The 21496-nt window shown below is 42.8% G+C and overlaps 1 protein-coding gene across 2 annotated transcripts in view; it reads right to left on the reverse strand.

The window, feature by feature from the left end:
* Window positions 1–15235, reverse strand: part of Nubpl (nucleotide binding protein like) — a 172734-nt gene extending 157499 nt beyond the window's left edge. The window contains exons 1-3 of one of the 2 annotated variants that reach the window (XM_041658428.1): window positions 15098–15218; window positions 14546–14686; window positions 12508–12542 (exon numbers count right to left, since the gene is read on the reverse strand). In XM_041658428.1, the coding sequence (XP_041514362.1) occupies window positions 12508–12542; window positions 14546–14645 (135 nt within the window). In that variant the 5' untranslated portion in view covers window positions 14646–14686; window positions 15098–15218. Of the gene's footprint in view, window positions 1–12507; window positions 12543–14545; window positions 14694–15097 lie in introns of both variants that reach the window. The other variant, XM_041658427.1, reaches the window with a different exon arrangement.
* Window positions 15236–21496: the final 6261 nt, after the last annotated feature.

Consider the following 21496-nt stretch of genomic DNA (forward strand, 5'->3'; position numbering starts at 1 on the left):
ATAGAAAAGCTTCACGGAGCATAATTCTCCTAAGGCAAGAGTAATCACTGGAGATGTACGGGCACTGAGAAAGCCCTGGAACTAATTCAAACCTTTGGAAATATCCACCAAATACAATCTATTTTCAATCAGTTGGCAAGCGTTTGCTGGGTGTGTAGCAATTGTTCAGACAGTGGTGGCAGCTCTTTTAAGACGCAGCCCCTGACACTAGGGTCATTGTAACCAACAGCGGATAGACACATGAAGGGAAAGAGGAAATGAGGCCACGGGAAACCACGAGGAAGGCTTTCTAGCAGAATAGATGCCCAACAAGGGACCTGAGAGATAACAGGAGCTGACAAAGAAGGCAAGGAAGACATCTAGCCAGTGAAAGGAAGAGTGCAAGCTAAGCACAGAGTGGAAGACTGGGGACAGTCAAGGACAGAGTGGAAGACTGGGGACAGTCAAGGACAGAGCGGAAGATTAGGGACAGTCAAGGACAGAGCGGAAGATTAGGGACAGTCAAGGATGGAGTGGAAGATTAGGGACAGTCAAGGACGGAGTAGAAGATTAGGGACAGTCAAGGATGGAGTGGAAGATTAGGGACAGTCAAGGACAGAGTGGAAGATTAGGGACAGTCAAGGACAGAGTGGAAGATTAGGGACAGTCAAGGACAGAGCGGAAGACTGGGGACAGTCAAGGACGGAGTGGAAGATTAGGGACAGTCAAGGACGGAGTGGAAGATTAGGGACAGTCAAGGACAGAGTGGAAGATTAGGGACAGTCAAGGACAGAGTGGAAGACTGGGGACAGTCAAGGACGGAGTGGAAGATTAGGGACAGTCAAGGACGGAGTGGAAGATTAGGGACAGTCAAGGACAGAGTGGAAGATTAGGGACAGTCAAGGACAGAGTGGAAGACTGGGGACAGTCAAGGACAGACTGGAAGACTGGGGACAGTCAAGGACAGAGCAGAAGACTGGGGACAGTCAAGGACAGTGTGGAAGATTAGGGACAGCCAAGGACAAGGCAGAAGACTGGGATGGCCAAGGACAAGGTAGAAGAGTGGGGATTGCCAACCCAAGAAACAGAGCTACACTTGGCAGAGACCTGGTTGCAATAAAAAACATTCATTTCTACACACAATGTGAGAAATCATTATCTAATTCAAGGTGAGGGAGATCAAAGGGACAAAAATAAAAGAGAGGGGTTCTTTTGTTTTTGTTTTGTTTGAGACATGAACCCATGTGAGCCAAGCTGGAGTCAAATCTTACAGACAGATGAGGATGACCTTCCACTCCTGATCCACCTGCCTCTACCTTCCAAGGTGTATGAGTGATAGGTGTGTGTCACTGCAACTGGCAAAATATTTAAAGTTTTACCTATATTCCCAACAGTAGAGAAATAAGCTATTTCTCAAATTAAAAAAGGCCAACTATAGTGCCCACAGTGAGAATGGAGCAGGAGAGCAGAGACGACAGATGAGGAGGCTGTAAAGGTTTCAGGGGTTTTGGTGCTCCTTCCGTCAGCTGGGATTTCTATGTCCCCTCCCCTTAAACCTGAGAAAGCACATGTCAATTTCAACTAGGTTGACTAACCAGGTTAGGTTGCAGAAGGTCATATAGCTTTCACCTTACTGACTAGGACATCAACTTGAGAAACATTTAGTCACCAACAAAATGTTCCATTACCCTGAGGCTACCAATCTCTGAGCAAGACTAGGCAATAGACAGTATCCACATTAATATACTCCCATCTACAATCCAAGCCCATTCAGCCTTCAGGTTTCCAGAGCCAGGACCAAACACATGAGGGAAGAACTCTAGATGACCACATGGGTCTTCCCCACTGAAGCTGCAGCACAGTGTGGTAACAGCCGATCCTGCTCACTGGCCAAATCCCTATCCATAGGATCTCTGAGTGTACTAAAATGGCTGGAGCTCCACATCATTGACTCAAACAGGTGGTGACAAGGTGTAAGCTAATTACTAAACAAAATATGGATGGAGGGTTTTAGAGATCATGATGCTGGACCCTGTATATCACTGACGCTTGTCCTATCTGTGGGAATGATGCTGGACCCTGTACATCACTGACGCTTGTCCTATCTGTGGGAATGATGCTGGACCCTGTACATCGCTGACGCTTGTCCTATCTGTGGGAATGATGCTGGACCCTGTACATCGCTGACGCTTGTCCTATCTGTGGGAATGATGCTGGACCCATGTACATCGCTGACGCTTGTCCTATCTGTGGGAATGATGCTGGACCCATGTACATCACTGGCGCTTGTCCTATCTGTGGGAATGATGCTGGGTACATCATTGATGCTTGTCCTATCTGTAGGAATGATGCTGGACCCTGTACATCACTGACGCTTGTCCTATCTGTGGAAATGATGCTGGACCCATGTACCTCACTGACAAGTTCAGAGGGTCTGGCTGCCTCCAAGTCCCATCTTGCCATCAATATGGTACCTGTTTTATTATGTGGGTTCTGGGATCTGAATTCAGGTCCACGACATACTTGAAAGTCAAGCACTTGACTAACTGAGCTATCTCCCTGGCTCATATAAGTTTTGCTTTTCCTTTCTTGGAGTTCTTTTATGTTTGTTTTTGTTTTGTTTTGTAACTCAGTTACAGTTCTTGCACACAGATTTTGCAGACAATGATGCAGTGTCAATGTAGAAAGGTCAATGGTTGCAAACACCCAGAACTGACATAGCCGGCACCTGCAGTCCTGGACCAGCACTGTTAGCATCTCCTGCATGCCGGACATCATACAAGCATGGTGGACAAGGATCAGAGCCAGAAACAAGCCCAGCTCTGCATGACAAGAAGCCAGAAAGGCAACTATGTAATGCAGAAAATACTGTTGCGAGGAGAGATGCATGTGTTCAACTTTCCCAAACCCAAAACCTTCATCATTTGGGGGGTTCAAAGGGTTTACTTGTTTTGAGAAGGAGTCTCACGTACCCAGGCAGGCCTGCAGTGGAACTTGTGAGGTGCTGAGGATGACCTTGAGTTCCTGATCCTCCTGCCTCTACTTCCCAAGTGCTAGCTAGAATTACAGGCATGTGGACCATACTCAGCCAAACCTGACCTGAGCGAAATGGCCTAGTCCGTCCTAATATGAACACTGAACCTCAAAGGTTTAGAATAATATTAGTCACACCGAAAGGATATTGGTGAAAAAGCAGAACGTCTGGAGAGAATGCGTGTGAAGGCATTATATAATCACAGGGTGAGACAAATACTTTTGAGATAAACATCAGTGGAAAAAACGCAAACCCTTTGAAGATAATACTGCTGCCTTTTCCATTTTTAAATCCAATTAAAAATCTACTTAATGAGTCATTCTAAAAATGAAATGTAAAAACTTAAAATTAAGTTTTGCTAAAATAGTCAAGTAAAATAAACATAGACTTTTACTTTGAAATACTGTTTACAAAAAGTATTCATCTAACGGGTAATGCTAAAAATTTGTTTGCAACTTACTATAGGATAAACACTGTGCTAAGTATTCTATATGCACTCTCATTTAAATTTTAATTATTTCATTTGTTTGTGGGAAGTCAGAAGCACAATTTATAGTGAACATGCTGCACAGAACTTATCCAACACTTGAATCTGTGTATAATTTGTACAGGAGAAGCACACACTCTTTACTCTTTCCATGGACATTGCTCACCGACCAAAAGCCAGCACTTAGGAGACAGAAGCAGTAAAAACAGAAATTCAAGGTAATCTCTGGCTACACAGGAAATTCAAACCCAGTCTGGAAGACACAGTGAATTCAAATCCAGCCTGGGCTATGAGACCCTGTCATAGAAAGAGAAACAAAACGCTCACCATCTGCCATCACTAGACCTTAGACACTAAGGATTAAAGAAAGGGGGAAAGACCAGAATCACTGTTTACAAACCAGCAGAGATGAGTGAACCATCTCTACAACACAGGAGGCGCGGGAGCTATACTATCCCCAGAGGACAAAGACAGCTACAGGGAACAGGTGTGCTCTGAACTGGAAATGCTTAGTGCGCGGCAAAGCGGTCCTCTGCAGCAAATGGCTAAGCATGCAGGTCTAGTGCCCAGGAGTGGCCTCTAGACTAGTAACCCATTAGCATCCAAGGAGCAGGAGTCATGAGAAGAGTTAAAATTATTGAGAAGCATATGAAATGAGAAGGGCAAATAGAATAACAGAGTGACAAACAGCTCAGGAGGAAAAAGGTTTATTTCAGTCCAAAGTTCAAGGGTGTAGTCCATCATAGCAGGGAAACCAAGACGGCAGGAGCTTACAGCTGCTGGTCACACTGCACAAACATAAGCAAAGCGCCGTGAATGCTGGTGCCCAGTTTTCTCCTTTCTATACAGTCCAGGCCCAAGCCCAGGGAATGGTGTGGTATTTTGAAAGAAAATGACCCCAAAGAGAACAGCACTATTAGGAAGTGTGGCCTTGTTGGAGGAAGTATGTCACTGTGGGGACGGGCTTTGAGGTCGCTTTCTCTCAAGATTCCCTCAGGACGACAGTCAACTACCTGCTGCCTGCAAGAAGGAGCCCCTCAGCACCAGCACCACATCTGCCTGCATGCTGCCATGCTCCCCTTCATATTCATAATGGCCTGAACCTCTGAAACTATAAGCGAGCCACCCTCAATGCTTTCTTTGTAAGAGTTGCTGTGATCATGGTGTCTCTTCACAACAGTGAACCCTAACTAGGACAAATGGCATCACCCTTTCCCACCTCAACTGAGCTAATCAACATAATCCTCACAGGTATGGCCATGGGCCAAATCATCCCTCGGAGTTGTGCCCAGAGCCTTGTCAGGTGGTTCCAGATCCTGCCAACTTGAAAATAACACTAGCCATCACAGCCACAAGTTATCACCAATGTGCCCATCCCATCACTCTAAAGGAAAGAAAAAATGCTTTGTACTTACACACTGCAATCTAACTAGATGCTCAATTCATACCCAAGCCATAAGCACTGCACTAGCTGCTGCTGGAGGTAGCCAAGACTAGAGACAACCAACTAGGGACTTGAGTGAGGCTGTTCATTTGGTTGATTGGTTGGTTGAGATAGCATCCCAGTATATTGCCCAGGCTGGCCTCAAATGCCTACTGCATATAAACCTCCTGCCTCAGCATCTCTAGTAGCTGAAACTACAGGCACATGACACATCACAGGCTTGATTTAAGATGAAGTTCACTATACTGCAGACTATAACAGTTTTTTTTCTTATTTTTAAGATTCTTTTTAATTATGTATACAATGTGTACACAGTATGGATACAGGTGTCCTTGGACGCCATGGGGCATCAGAGTCCTCTGGAACTGGAGTCACAAATGACTGTGAGCCACACTGCAAAAGTAGTACTCACTCTTGACCACTGGGTCATCTTCCAAGCCCTACAATCCAGTTCTTGATGCCGAGAATCAAAGCAAAATATGAGCACTAGGTTAAAAGCCCAAGATCTAGGTTGTTGTTCAATCTTAGTTGTGCTATTTTCTCCCCTGGTGACTTGTACAAGCCACCTAACTTTACTGTCTGTCTACAATGGGGATTGTAGTAGTGGCTGTTAAATATAATAATAAAGAGAATAAAGCAGCAGCAGTCGGTCCAGGAAAGGAGCTGGCACATAATCCACTTCAGAAAATGTGGTTTATTAAGAGATCTGGAGCCGAGAGACCACGACTGAGCCCCAAAGTGGGGAGGAGAGCATTAGACCAAAACTGGTACAATGTGTGAGAGACACCAGCCACGACGAGAGGCTTCAGCAGGACTGGCTCATCTCTAACACTGGGAAGGGGCTTCATTAAGAGTGAGAATAAGAGAGTGACAGACAGACAGACAGACAGAAACACCATGAGAGAGGAGCCAGAGGAGCCTCTTCAGAGACCCAACTGGAAGTCTAAGAAAATCTTAGAGCAATACCAAGAACAAAGGAAATATCAGATTTTACAGCTCTGGGAAGGGGAGAAAGAGCTTTACTTCATGTGGTTTAGTTCGACACAGCATTTGTAACAAAGAGCACGGAAGAACAAGGTGCTGCCTAGAACCATCCATTAGGGACAACTGTCAATGCTCTGTCCCAGGGAGGGAAGCAGGGAGGTGTGGCCTCTGAAGACTGGCCACCCTCCTAAGGGGCAGGCTCCAGTTCTAACAGAACCTGGTCCTACTCCATCGCTACGAGGAGGAAATGAGCTAAGAACCAAGTCATGGGAATCGTTCTATATGAAGTGCTAACTAACTATGCTAATATAGTTAAGTGCTCAGTAACCATTAGTTATGTTGTCATTATAAAAAATACTACAATAGCTACATGGATGCAACAATAATAAAAACAAACTATGCCACTGAATTCACAACAGAGGAAAGACACTTGAAGAAAATTCAGAGAACACTTTGCTGAGCCGCCCTCAGAGAATGACTAACTGATAAACTATCCCAGAGAGCCCTTACAAGCATCACACAGATGCACATGAAGACAGTCGCTGGGTTTTATAAGCACTCAAGTCCCCCACCCAGCCACACCCTTGCACAAGATATAATAACCAGGATAGTCATATAGGTAGCCTGGAAAAGAGGACACAGAAAGCTGAGGAAAACTGTACAGGACATTCCTGTAGAAATGTAGAACATTATAAAACCGTAGAACGCCTGATTGAAGAGCAGCAAAGACTTCTGGGTATAAATCTGAGCAGGGCAGCTATATGAGTGACCTGGCAGAGGATATTAAAGAATTGGAGCACAGGCAGGAAGGGGAGGTCGCACCATGGTGTGACAGCCTGTGAGCTCTCTAATGGCCAAGACTGTGTCTTCCCCATGTCTACACAGCCACAGAATCCGAGACGGAGCAGGCACTCAGTAACTGAGGTGTAAATGGATGCAGGCGCCAAAGCAGCAGCATGAGCTGTCATTAAAGTGAGGACAGCGGAAACAGATACATGGTGGAAAAATAGAGACAAGGCTACGTGCTGGCTGAGAAAATGTGGCTGGAAAGGGTGCGATCAATGAAGGCTGCAAAACTGAGCAACACAGCGTGGTCTTCAGTACCTTTTTCCACGAGAATCAAACACAACTGCATTCAGGAAAATACTCCACCAGGGGAAGCTGCTTTTGTCTGAAATAAAAGCTACTCATTGTGAGTAGATTTCCTAGTTATTTGCCCTTGGATCTAATTCATCACTGAAGATATTTGTCTTCCTTTCATCTTTGCTGGTATAAAACTTTAAGATTACACATGTTTCTATTATTATAAAAAACAAGATAGAATCTTTGTTTTACAAAATAAAATCTTATTAAAGGTCTTAATTATCACTTTCTCATTCACAAAAGAAACTATTATAAAAACAATGTCAACTATAAGCCATCAAAAAAGCATAGTTAGAGCTGGGAACATACATAGCTCAGTGGCAGAGTACTGGCTAGCACACAATAGACCTGGGTTCAATTTCTACCACCACAAAAGAAAAAAGATAGCTAAGATAGATACATACGTATAGATACACAGAGGTAGATAAACATATAAATGTTGCATAGATATTAGTATGTACAATACACTTTTATCAACATAGTCTTGGCAGGCTACAAGCTTCTACAGTGTGGGTTTAGTTTTCTTTATGTTCCCAGAGACTGGCAGTCAATGTTCCAGGTACTTTGTATATTTGCTGAAATAAAATGAACTGTCTTAGAAAGCTCACGGCACTTATCAACAGCTTCTGATGGTTTTTATGTTTCCTTCTCTCAGACTCAGCAGTCTTTCCCAGTGTGCATTAAAATTATACTGTAGGCGCTGGAGAGATGGCTACGCAGTTAAGAGCACCCGGCTGCTCTTCCGGAGGACCTGGGTTCAATTCCCAGCACCCACATGACACCTCACAATTGGTATGTCCAGTCCCAGGGGATCCTACATCCTCTTATGGCCTCCATGGGCACTAACCACATGCATGTGATGCAGAGACATAAATGCTGGCAAAACACCCATACACATAAAAATAATAAATATTTTTAAAGACTTTAAAAATTATACTATAAAAGAATAAAAGTCACAATAAAAGTAGTTTAGAAAAATCAAGAAATATGATCGTCATACTACTGCCTGGTCAGTAGTATTATTAGGCAAATGTTAGAAAGGGAGGGCCAGGGTATGATTTCCAGTGTTGTGACACACGAACACAAATGTGCACAAATCACACACACACACACACACACACTGTTTAAGCATATCACAAGTCTAACATGGTAGTACAAATCTATAATATCAGCAATTAAAAAAGTCTGGCAGGGAAACTGTGAGTTCAAAGGCCAGCCTGAGCTACAAAATAAGTTCCAGGTCAGCCTGTACTACATGGTAAGATCTATCTCCCATTGGAAGATAGGTAGGTGGATAGATAGATAGATAGATAGATAGATAGGCAGACAGGCAGACAGATGGATAGATAGATAATAAGCTCACTGGCAGCTCTTACGTCAATATGGCTACCTAGACATGCATGCTGACTTTTCTTTTCTTCCAAACTGCACTAAAATGATACGGGGGTACGTCATTTAAGACCAAGCTGATCTCTAGATCCATGGCCTCAGACTTTAGCACTAAACCTTCTAGATGGAGGTTAAGACAGACTGCATGACCCTCTGCTGCATCTAGGATTTCCGAAGGTCTAAAAGGCTGAACTTTTGCGTGCTCGAACATTTCCCAGGGGTACTGATTCTGCCGGTCCAACGGCACCATGGAAACAACTACCCTGCTATTCTAAATAAACAGAGACCAAAAAGAGAAAAAAAAGGAAAGAAGCCACATTTTTCTTAATTAATTCTAACCAGACTCAGAGTCAAGAAAATGCTACAAACGACCTCCTCCTTTTTTTGAGAAACAGTAAGTTGAAAGTAAGGAACAGTCTAGAAAATTGGAGAAAGCAGTCTCCAAACTTAAAACTTTTATTAGGGCTAAATAACTATAATTGAATAGAGGAGAGTGAAAAGAGTCTAAGGACTCTTGGGAAACACGATGATAAAAAGCCAGAGCAGAGGAAATGAACGTGTCCGGGGTCAGCAGCTCTCGAATGGGTTTCCACAATGAGGACAAACATCAACAAAGAGAAGTCTCTCTGAACTGAAAACACTCAAGGCCAATTTCCAAGCATGCACCACCTTTTAAAGCCAACAACCTGACAAATATTTGTGACAACTTTAAACTGTAAAAGCCATAAAGAAAGCCTTAAAAGCTCTGAGGGGAAAAAAACACATGCTATTACAGAGTCATGTGACTCAGGAAAGCACCGGGCGTTTTCATTAGAATGTCAGAAGAAAATAGAATACCGCTTTCAAAGTTCAAAAGTAATTTTGAGCCTTAAATTCTACATCTTCGCTAAATTATCAAATACAAAGAAAGAATAAAGATACCTTGAGAAATTAAAGAACCGGGAGAGTTGACTTCCTGTATGCACTCGTCTGCCGCTTCTTTCCTGAGGACCACCAATGGGCATCACCGAGTGACAGCTATGGTGTGGGCAGAAGGACACCTCTAGCTCCTTTCGGGTCCTCCCCATATGACATCTGACTCATGCCCTCTTATTCTCTAGGATTAAGCTGAATCTACCAAAAAATCTCAAGTATCCTTCTGATATCAAGAACTTTAATTAAGCCACCAATTCTCTTTTGCCATTGAAGGTAAGCTTCATAAAGTAAGGAGGAAGCACTTTTAGCCATTAAGAACTCAAGGATGCATCTGGAAAAACAGAAGGGAAGGAGAGAGGGGAAAGGTGAGGACAGAGGGAGAGGGGGAGGGAAGAAAGGAGGAGAGGAAGAGGGAGGAAGGAAATAAAAGGAAAGGGAAGGAAGGAAGGAAGGAAGGAAGGAAGGAAGAGATAAGATGAGATGCAAGAAAGTAGAAAGGAAGAGAGCTGTAAAGAAATGGGTTTTTAATTTGACTGGACAGTAGAATTTCCTTGAGGCAGGAGCACAACTTTAAAGAAACAGTGTGGTATTTTCTTCCTACTAGTCCAGTTAGGATGCCTGGTTCTACAGTGAATGAAGATCACACAAGCAAACAGAGTGAATGGGTAATAACTCACATTTTCAGAAGCCAGGGCCGAAATCTTGAGACATGAACATGCCTATCTCTGCATTCTAGCAAATTCTGGACCCCTATCTCAGCAGGACACTTATAACACATGCCATTTTCCACATGTGCTGCATGACAGAAAGTGAGAAGTACAGCCACAGCTACACACATGAATATCTGTACCTGTATTTATATAAATTTATACTTTATATATTCATATACTTATATATGTATTTAAAATATAAATATAAAATATTCTAGGATATTTTAAAATAGTAAGTTGGAAATAAGAAACCATATGAAACATGTATTTTATATATATAAGAAATTAAAAGATTATGAAATAGGTATATATTATTAAATAATGGCTTGCAGAATTGCAAATTATGTTCAGTATTCATTTTCACTTTTACTTTTCATACCTAGAAAACAGATAATACTTAACATAAATCAGAGTATTTAAAAAAGTATATTCCTATAAACTATAGCTAAAATAAATGACAAACCATGCTTCCTGGAGAACATGTAGATAACTTACTTCGTATGTAAGAATACAATATAAGACCGCCATTGTAGGGCCAGAAGAATGGTTCAGCCAGTAAAATGACTTGCCACGCATGCCTCACAGCCTGAGTTGGATCCCAGAACCCACATAAAACACCAAAATGGTGGCGTATGTCTGTAACCCCAGAACTCCCACTGCAAGATGGAAGGCAGAAACAAGAAAATCCCCCAGAGCTGCAAGCCAGGTAGCTTGAAGCATGCAGCAGCATAGCACACACGCAAAGGAGGCCCTACCTCAAACACGAGGTGGAAGGGACGCAAGTCCCATGGTATTCATGTGCCTGCACACACATACAAACACACATATATGCACACACACGGTAACAGTAAACACAACTTTAAAATTAAAAGGAAAAAAGGATGCCATTGAACAGCCTTGGGAAGTGGCTCAGTGGTAGAGCACCAGGACGAGAACGCACAGGGCCCTGGGTTCAATCCCCAGTCCCAGAAAAAAAAAATCCCATTATACTCTGTAATAATTGGAAAAGGGGCACCAACTTAAACATTTTAAAAAATCATATGGAAACCTACCACTATGGAAGCTTCCTAAAATATATACATATATAAAAGGAATTTAAATAGAGTTACCATATAATGGGGGAGGCAGTATCCTAGCTAGGTATCTTATGCCACCTACAGTTCCAAGAATGAGTAACGTCTTGTTGAGTAGTTAGCCAAAGATGTCCCACAGGCACAAATAACACACATACCTACAAACATCACAGGCTACTGTCAAGGCTACTGGTTACTCTCCATTACTTATGGAGGAGGCTCTAGGAGGAGCTGGGGGAAGTGAAAGAATATGATCGAAATTAATTTTTAAATTTTTTTTATAAAAAAAATCCCAATGCCATTGTAGTGGGCTAGGGAGGTCAGTAGTAGACCACCAGCCTAGATCACTCAACCCCACACCTCCAGGGAAAAATAATCCATTGTCCTTTAATTGGAGTAAGTGGGAAAAAGGGAAGTCAACCTAAAGAGTCACTCAAAAGAAAAGTGTTCAACCATGAAAGCAGCAGTCACAGAATGTGGTGCAGGGCTGGAGAGATGATTCAGGGGCTAAGAGAAAGTGCTGCTTCTGCAGAGGACCTAAGTTCTGTTCCCAGAGCCACATGGCAGCTCACAATTGCACACAACTCCAGTTCCAGGGATCTGGCCTCTGCAGGCTTCTGCATATGCGTGGTGACATGAATTCGTGCAAACACGCATATACATAAAATATAAATCTTAAAAAAGAATGAAGGCTATCACAAAACTATGCAGGCACATGTGGGTTTAATTTGCATAGGTTGAGATGAAAAGATGAATAAATACATACAGAACTATTCTCCAGTCAATCCTATGGAATAAAAGGGAGAACTGACAACCCTTCAGTCTTACATTATACACATAATCTATTCAAATTCTGCTCCAAAGGACTAACACTGCTTTTAGAGTATCTTTTAACTTTTTCATTGAGTTAAATAAGTTGAAACTTATTTCTGTCTGAACCAGGCAGGCATGGGAGCACATGTCTGTACTCTTAGGACCTTGGAAGGTGACGCAAAAAGACTCTGAGCTAGCTTGAGCTACAAAGTTAAAGTTCTAGACATGCCTGGGATTTATACTGTGGACCTAGCCTCAAAAAAAAAGAGTTGAACCCAGAATATTCCTACCATATATATGAACTGTAGCAGTAAATTTTTATTTTAAAAAATGGCCTCGGCGTGAGAACATGAAAGCTCATCATGGATACATGGCCAACATTTAAACTGCAACGCCACTGTTAATAAATGAAGCAGTACTAATGGCAGCAGTGTCGGTCCCTTAAAATGTGCAGCTGACCAAACCTAGACTACACACACTTCATCGCCACCTTAAAGACACTGCAATGCATTAATATTCCTATGATGAATACCTACCGAGTCGTTCGCTGCCAGAGCAAGAGCAAGGTTCACTGAAAGAAACAGAGAGAACTCAGTTTAGTAACTTTCCTTTTATGGAAATCAACATTTCCCTCACTTGTAGAAGAACAAGGATGAGGAGAGAATAAAAAAGACAAAAGAACAAAAATAATAATAATTTTGCAAATACCAATAGATGCCCGTCCCATACTGAACATTTTAAATAGCTCACTTACAGCCTCTTATAATTTTGTTCAAATATTTCACTTAGTTTTCCTTAAAATAATGTTAATTATTTCTAAAATAAATGCTGTTATCGGTACCTGAGTGCCTAACTCACACATTCACAAGTATACAGGAAGCTGGGACACGGCACAGCAGAAAGTGAGGAATAAATGGTATGGGGTAAAGTGTGGTAGCCAAAATGCCTATGCCAGGGATTCTACAGACAAAGGGGAGGAAAGCAGTAACCCCCAAAAGCACAGTTAGCTAGCTCTGCAGCCAGGCTACAGCTGAGCAGAGGGTCTGAAGTCCTGGATCCATGAGGCTGATGGATGAATAGGTCCTCACACTGCCCATTTCCCACAGTGTGAATCCCATCTCCTTGCAGAACGATGCTGTCAACTCTATAAGGAAAGTAGCTGGACGCATAAACTGCCCAGCAGACCTGAATCTGAACCCGGCTCCCCCAGCTCTTATCACTGTATAAACGTGATTGCTATTTTATGTCAGTAAGCTCACTCCTTTATAACATAAAGGGACCTCCTCCTTTTACAACCGTTGTGAGGCTTAAAAGAATATATATACGAAGTATTTCATCTAGGGCAAGGTACTTACAAACCCACTTTTCTATGGTACGTTATAATTCTGAATTAGAAATACATTACAGGCTAAACATCATCTAACTTCAGCAGCAATCTTTTTAGGGGAACTCCTCAGGCTGCTGAGAGTGAGAGCACAGAGCTGTGTCACTGGAACCTTCAAAACAGATAGTACGGCTCAATAGCGCTGAGGAAAAGAAATGTCTTCTAATGGGCAGGGCTGCAAGGAGTTTCTCACATTACTGTTCCTTACAATCTCTTTAGAACAAAAGGATTCCGATTGGAAATAAATTGAGTGTTAATTCTATTTTGGAACATAATCTTCGGTGCTAAACTATCATCTTCGTGACAAATCTACAATCACCAAAAAGGGTGACGAGAAAGCCTCTCCATCACTGCTATATTAATAGAGGATGAGCAGGATAAGTGGCTGGGTACAGCACTCGTCACTCAAGCCAGAGGACCTGAGAGGAACCACAGCCCTGGGAAGAACAAGGGAAGAGACCAGCAGATCCCAAGAGCTCCATGGCCAGTCAGCCACCGAAGAAGAGGAGAGCAATAAAGAAACTCACTATTACCCTATGCCCTCCACCCATATACCCCTGAACACAGGGACATACACACATATAAACACCCGCACACAGACCAAAACACTAGGTGATGTATAAAGAACTAAAACAACGCTAAACCTTGTCAAGCCTTTCCAAAGACTATTAGCTTCTGGTGACTTTATAAATGATACAAGTGATGCAATTAAATAAAAAAGTCACAATAACAAACATTCTCATTGCAAATATACAACTATTTGTACAATGATAGACCGGAAAAGAACCAAGATAATTCAGTACACGATTACAAGATGTTTTAATATAAATTTGATATAAACTTGATATAAATTTTACAAGATGTTTTAAAAGTAGCAGCAACTAATCACTGAGCACTTCCATGAAAAAACACTGGGCTAAGTGATTCGTTTAATTGGCATATCATCCTATGAAAGCAATTATCTCCACCTCTCAGTTAAGGGCCCAGAAAACCTACAGGCAACCTACTTTTTGCTCAGCTGAGTAGACAATCTGGTAACCTGTTTAGTTCAGCTCCCACCATTATCAAATCCTAATACAGGGAACCACAAATCAGAAACATCACAAATATTATGCTTGAGAAGTGATCGTTGACAGTGTCTTTGGCAGTTGGCACAACTTCTTAAGAGGGGACTGAAGGTCTTACAGTACCTGCTGTGGTAGACTTTCCAACTCCACCCTTTCCAGAGGCCACCACAATAACTTGTCTAACACCTTCTATGGGCTTCTGCTTAGGAAGTCCTCGGGACATGATTTGTGTTCTTCTTTGTTTCAAGGCCTCACTCTCAGCGCCTAATAACTTAAAAAAAAAAAAAAAGATTTAAATCAATCATCCTTATTACTGCATTACTACTCTGTAAAACTGAAGATGATCCAGAGCTTGAGTTTAACATGGTTTTCTTTTCTAATTCTGTTCATTGCCACTAATTTATCCTTTAGGTGCTATTTATCGACTGCTAATCTTAACTGCAAACATAAATTGTTGGAGCTAAAATTTGTCTGCCAGAGTAAGTGAGGATGTTAAAAAACCCTCCGCGTATTCACTATTCACTGAAAAACCCAAGATAGGAGGGCAATGTGCACGCCATACATCCATGCTCAGGAGCGTTCGGGGACCACGAGCCCCGGACACCCGGGGACCCGCTAGCGGGAGCTCGCAGGCGCCACAGGCTCGTACCAGCCCCTCGCGCGCTCGGCACACACCTGACGCCCACAACCCAAGGCTCGGCGCCCCAGGGGCGGGACAGCGGCCCCGCAACCACCCCGGAGTGACGCCCCGCCAAAGAGCAATAAACGCTGACAGGACCCCATGGCGAGCAGCTCGTCGCCGGGACAGGGAGAAAGCACTTGGCGCCGGGCGCGGCGTGATGACGTCACGTGGCAACCCGCGGCTTCTCCTGCCTGGAAACGAGCCTGATTGGTGCGTCCTCAGCTCAGGAACCAACCTCGTATGCTTTCCTTCTGATTGTCACCAACTACAAACGTTTATGCGCCTTTGAACGATTATTCCCGAAGCCTGTTCACATGTATTATTTCATTTTATTCTTCCAGAGTAGACAAGGGGACTTTAGAAATTTTTTGTTTTGAAACTCGGGGGGGGCGGAGGGGGGGCTTTATCCTGGGAATAAACCCAGGGCCTCGTTCACACTAGGCAAGCACACTACCAAGGAGCTACATCGCCAATCCTCCTCTTGTGATTAATTTAAAAATTGAGACGTAGAAAGTTTAAGAAGATTTACCCCATCTTGGCAGAAATCGGAAATGCCAGGACTTGAAGATTACGTTTTCCATACTGTATAATACTGTATATGTCAAATAACCTCACCACAGCTAAAGATTTTTACATCACATAGCAGTGTATGTGGTCGCTTCAACATTGCTACTGTTAAGATTTTTTACATAACACACACACAGAGTAATACTCTGCGCTAAGCTATTCCAAGTGGATTAAAGACCTCAACATAAATTCAGTTACCATGAACCTGATGGAAGAGAAAGTGGGAAGTAGCCTTGAACGCATTGGCACAGGAGACTACTTCCTGAAGAATATAAGACCAGTAACACAGACACCAAGATCAACAATTAGTAAATGGGACCTCATGAAACTGAGATGCTTCTGTAAGTCAAAGATACTGTCAATAGGACAAAATGACAGCCCACAAAATGGGAAAAGGTCTTCACCAACCCTACATCCAATAGAAGGCTGATCTCCAAAATATATAAAGAATTCAAGAAACTAGACATCATAAAAACAAAATTTCAGTTTTAAAATGGGGTACTGTTGATGTATTTTTCTTTGGCTGCCAGCTCACAAAAAATGACACAGAGATTTATTATTAATTATGAAAGCTCAGCCTATAGCTTAGGCTTCTCCCAATAGCTCTTATAACTTAGCCCATATCTCTAAATCTATGTTCTTTTGTGTGACTCTGTTATATTCACTCTGTGGTAATCATCCTACTTCCTCTCCATCTTGCTAGCAACTCCCCTTTCTTCCTCCCAGAGCTCTCTGTCCCTAGAAATCCTGCTTAACCTCTTCCTGCCTAGCTAATGGCCACTCACCTCTTTATTAGACCCGTCATAGTGACACATCTTCACGCAGTGTAAAGGAACATTCTACAACAGGGTACAGACTTAAACAGAGAATTCTCAACAGAAGAATCTCAAATGACAGAAAAACACTTAGAGAAATGCTCATCATCTTTAGCCATCAGGGAAATGCAAATCAAAATGACCCTGAGATTCCATCTTACACCTGTCAGAATGGCTAAAGTCAAATTACACAAATAAAAGCTTATGCTGAAGAGGATGTGGAGCAAGGAGAACTCTCCTCCATTGCTGGTGAGAGTGAAAACTTGTACAGTCACTTTGAAAACCAATATCTAGATCTCCCAGAAAATTGCCAATCGATCTACCTCAAGACCCAGCACTACCACTCTTGGGCATATATGCAAAGGATGTTCAATCATATGACAAAGACACTTACTCTACTATGTTCATAGAAGCATTATTCATAATATCCAGAAATTGGAAATAACCTAGATGTCCCTCAACTGAAGAAAGGATAAAGAAAATGTGGTATATTTACACAATGGAGTATTACACAATGAAGTATTGACATCAGAAAATGTGAAGGCAAATGAATGGAACTAGGGGAAAAAATCCTGAATGAGATAATCCAGACCCAGAAAGACAATTACTAATATGTACTTACTCCTAAGTGGATATTAGCTTCAAAGTAAAGGATAACTACAATCCACAAAAGATTGTACCACCAGAGAAGCTAGGTAACAAGGAGAGCCCAAGAGGAAATGCATGGATCTCCCTGAAAAGGGGAAACAGAAGAGATCTCTTGGGTGGACTGAGGATGAGTGGAGATGGGAACTTGAGGGATTGAGTTAGGGGTATTGGTAGAGGTGAAGAGTACTAAAGGAAAGGGTGGAGCATTTCAGGGTCAGGTAGATGCCTGATACAAGGGAAACCCTAACAAATCTACAAGGATGTACCCAGAGAAATCTATAAAGATGTCCCTAGCAATAGTGGATATGTAGCCTATATTGACCATCTCCGGTAACTGATTGGCCAATTGTCATCAGAGAGCCTTCATCCAGTAACTGATGGAAACAGATGCAGAGACCCACAGCCAAATATTAGCCTGAATTCAGGAAATCCTGCTAAAGAGAGGGATGAAAGATTATAGGAGCAAGAGGGATCAAGGACATCCACAAGAAAACCCACAGACACAGCTAACCTTACTCATAGGAATTTACACTCTGAACCAACAACCAGAGATCCTGGATATGACCAACCTAGGCCCCTCTACATATATGTGGCAGTTGTGTAGCTTGTTCTACATGTGAGACTCCTGATAATGGGAGCAGGGGCTATCCCTAATATTCTGACCGGCTCTTGGGAACCTATTTCTCATACAGGATTGCCATGTCCAGTCTTAATACATGGGAGGTGCTTAGTCTCACTGCAACTTGATATGGCATGCTTTCTTGATACCCATGGGAGGCCTGCCCCTTTCTGAACAAAAGCAGAGGAGGAATGGGTTGGGGAACACACACAGGAGAGGTACGGGGAGGGAATGGGAAGAGAGGAGGGAGGGAACCTGCAGTCAGATGTAAAATAATTGCATAAATAAATAAATAGGGAACTAGAAACTGTCACTATAATTCATTCACTAAATAATGTGGTTGTAGACCGCTTGCTTATTTCCCAGTTGCTCAGACTCCTGAAATAATCACACAGAAATTTGTATTAATTGCAATACTGCTTAGCCAATAGCTTAAGCATATTTCTGACTAACCCTTATATCTTAAACTAACCTATCTCCATTAATCTATGTATCGCCATGTGGCTGTGGCTTACTGGGTAAAGTTTCATCTGGCGTCTGTCTCCTGTGGGGCTACATGGCTTCTCACTAACTCTGCTTTCTTTCTGCCAGCATTCAGTTTAGTTTTCCCCACCGAGCTCTGTTCTGCCCTGCTAGAGGCCCAGAGCAGTTTCTTTATGCATCAATGGTAATCACAGCATACAGAGGGGAATCCCACATCAAAATAACGATGCTTGCTTATTATAAGCAACCACTATGTGTCAAATACTTAGACTAGTCTTAGAGTATTCTACGTTGCGCCAAATACAACATCCCCACCAAAAGATACAGCCCAGAGCAAACAAAAACAGTTACACTGTGGTGTGATACGTATGAGACAAAAGGGCTGAACACTCAAGAGACACCTAGTTAATTAAATTGTCCTGGATGAGGACACAACTATGCTGTATCCGGTGGCCATAAAATATAGGCGTGAGCTAGAAGAATAGCTCCGGAGCTGTTGTACATAGATAGAAAATGGACTGTAAAGAGCTGCCAATGTCCACCCCACAAATATGTATAGCTATTGTGTTGATTGATAATAAAAGACATAAACAAACCAAAAGCAAGAATTACAAATAATCTTAACAATTTTTCAAGGCTAGAGTTACTAGGAGGGATATAAATGGACAGAGATAAACAGGGGTTAAGTGAGACTGAGACATGATCAAATTTGTGGTTTAGAAATACCATTATGAGGATGGAGCCAGAATCATTCTTCTCATATGTGGAACCAAATACACACACGACATGAACATAGCAGGGAAGCATTGAGGCTGATGAGTGAGACCAGCAGAAGAGGGAAAGGGAGACGTGCAAGATCTGGGAAGTGAATCCGGTCCAAGTGCATGATGTACTAGATCACAATGGCATTAATGCATTACTGTCCAGCCTCTTAACCTTAAGGAGATGGGTAGAGATGTCCGTTATTTCCTCTCCAACAGCCGCCTTCCTCACATGCACACCCATGCTTCCTTCTCAAAATGCGCTTTCCCTTACAGCCTAAAAAAGCTACATCTTTTGTCCCAATTCCCATAATACCTTGCTTGAAGATTGATGGGGAAAATAACTTGGACCGATCAAAGTTTTCTTCCTGAGAACTTGGACACTCAAAGTAACAAGTGTTGCTAAATTTCAATTTGCTGAAATGACTTTTCTGCTGCATCACAGGCAAGCAGTAAGAGCCAATGGCAATCATAGGAAGAAAACACGTCCTTCGTGATGTGGGCAGAGGAGCCCATGAGAGACAAAGGGATGGAGAGCCAGTGTAGAGAGTCCTAACAGCTTTGAAGCTTTAGTCTGAGAGGTGCAGCTTCACTTTCTTGAGATACATTCTCATCCACCGAGTACATTGTCTCTGGGTCGTAGCCTCCTTTGGGTAGATAAGTGTAACTTTGGTGAGATATCTTTTCTATATCAAGATTTTTCTCTGTGTAATTCTTCTACTTCATACAGGCCTTCCTCAATCTGGAGAAAGTATGTGGCATCATTTTCTGACTCAGTAAAATGTAAGAAAACGTTAATTCCCTTGCCTCTGAATGGGAGCAACGCTGGCAAAACAACAGATTTGGAGAATCTAAACCATCACACAAAACCCATACTTCTCGCCTTCGCTGGGTTACATTTGGTTGCCAGAAGCAGAAAATTCTACAGTCTTGTTAAGCAAATAGGGGCATCCTGATTCTATCTGGAAAGTTCTGAGGTCGACTCTACAGACCAGAGGAAACAGGTCCACAGTGTCATCGTGTGCTGAACTAATTCTTTGGTATCTTTGTTTGCTTTCCCTCACAGCCTCAAAGTGGTTACAATGCCTGCAGGAAGCAAGACAGTGTTTCATATAGGAAGAGAAGAGCAGAAGGAATGCAGTGTCCTCAGTGAGATTCTCTACATTTGTTTAGGAAAGGAAGTCACATATGTGTATGTATGCATTCGCACGTTTGCACCCCCGAAATGGATAGAACAAGATCACGTGACTGCTCTTAGACAGTAAGGAAGCTGAGAAATCACCATATTTTGGTTTGTCTGTCAGTTTACAGAGCAGAGCGAAAGAGAAGGTGACCAAGACGCGTAGTGAGGGATATTTGTGGTGGTATTTTGTTTGTGCTCTAACAGTGTTTGCCTAGAGATCAGAGGGCTGAGCTAGCCACAAGTTAGCCACCATAGCGGCCGGGCAGTGGTGGCACACACCTTTGATCCCAGCACTTGGTTTCTCATGCCTTTGATCCTAGTACTTGGGAGACATACACCTTTAATCCCAGCACTAGGTTAGGTCGAGACAGGAAGTGATACCTACTGCTGGGCAGAGAGAGGACTTTAAAGCAGCAGGAGACAGGAGCTCAGCCTTTTCGGTCTGAGGATTTCACAGAGGTTTGAACTCTAGTGACTGTTGCCCTGCTTCTCTGATCTTTCCGCTTTCACCCCCTAATATCTGGCTTGGGTTTTTATTATTAAGACCAGTTAGAATTTGCACTACCATGAACTAAGCGACTGTCTGTCCAAGAAAGTCCCTCAGAATGTGGAGAACAAAAGAGCTGGGGAAAAAAGTGGGTGTTTCCAGCCTCTTGTCTCTAGCTTTCCTGGGAGAAGTAAAGAAACATCTGTCTATATGCAGAAGGTACCCACAGACCAATGAGCCCATCTAAGTCCACTTGGTGAGCCGAAGGGTTTGTGAGACTCCTTACGGGAGCATAGGTGACTCACAGGAGGCCACACTGACAGCTGCACCACCCAGAAGTCTCACTCCACTCAACCTGCTACATGTTAGCCTGCTACATAGCGTCAATTAAAATCCTGGCCCGGGAGAGGGGTCCAAAGACTCTCCCAAGGCTCATGAGCATCAAAAGTCTCACACTTTCCTCTTCCCTCGAAGAGGGAATCTTGACAAGCAAGATAATATGAGGACCTTGTACAAGTGAGAGCAGCTACCCTCCTTCAAGGCAGTGATGGCCATGCCCACACCAGAGGAAGCAGCCACCCTTCCTTGCTACATTCAACTCTATGGCCTAGAAAGTGGCTACTCAGTGAACAGTCTCTTGTGCTAATTCTAGACACAAAGCCAACTGATGCGAGCCAAGGAGCATTCTACAGAGGCTTCCGGGAAAGCATTCACTTTTCGGGTAGGATGAAATATTTTTGGTGCTGCTACATTACGGCCGTTTTCCTTTGACCGTGGATGTTTCCCTGGAGATGGGGAGGTCATCCTGAAGGACAGAATGGTGACAAGG

This window comes from Microtus oregoni, unplaced genomic scaffold (genome assembly GCF_018167655.1).
Source record: "Microtus oregoni isolate MIOR12 unplaced genomic scaffold, Mior012 000009F_ref0000495, whole genome shotgun sequence".
Classification (NCBI taxonomy): Eukaryota; Metazoa; Chordata; class Mammalia; order Rodentia; family Cricetidae; genus Microtus; species Microtus oregoni.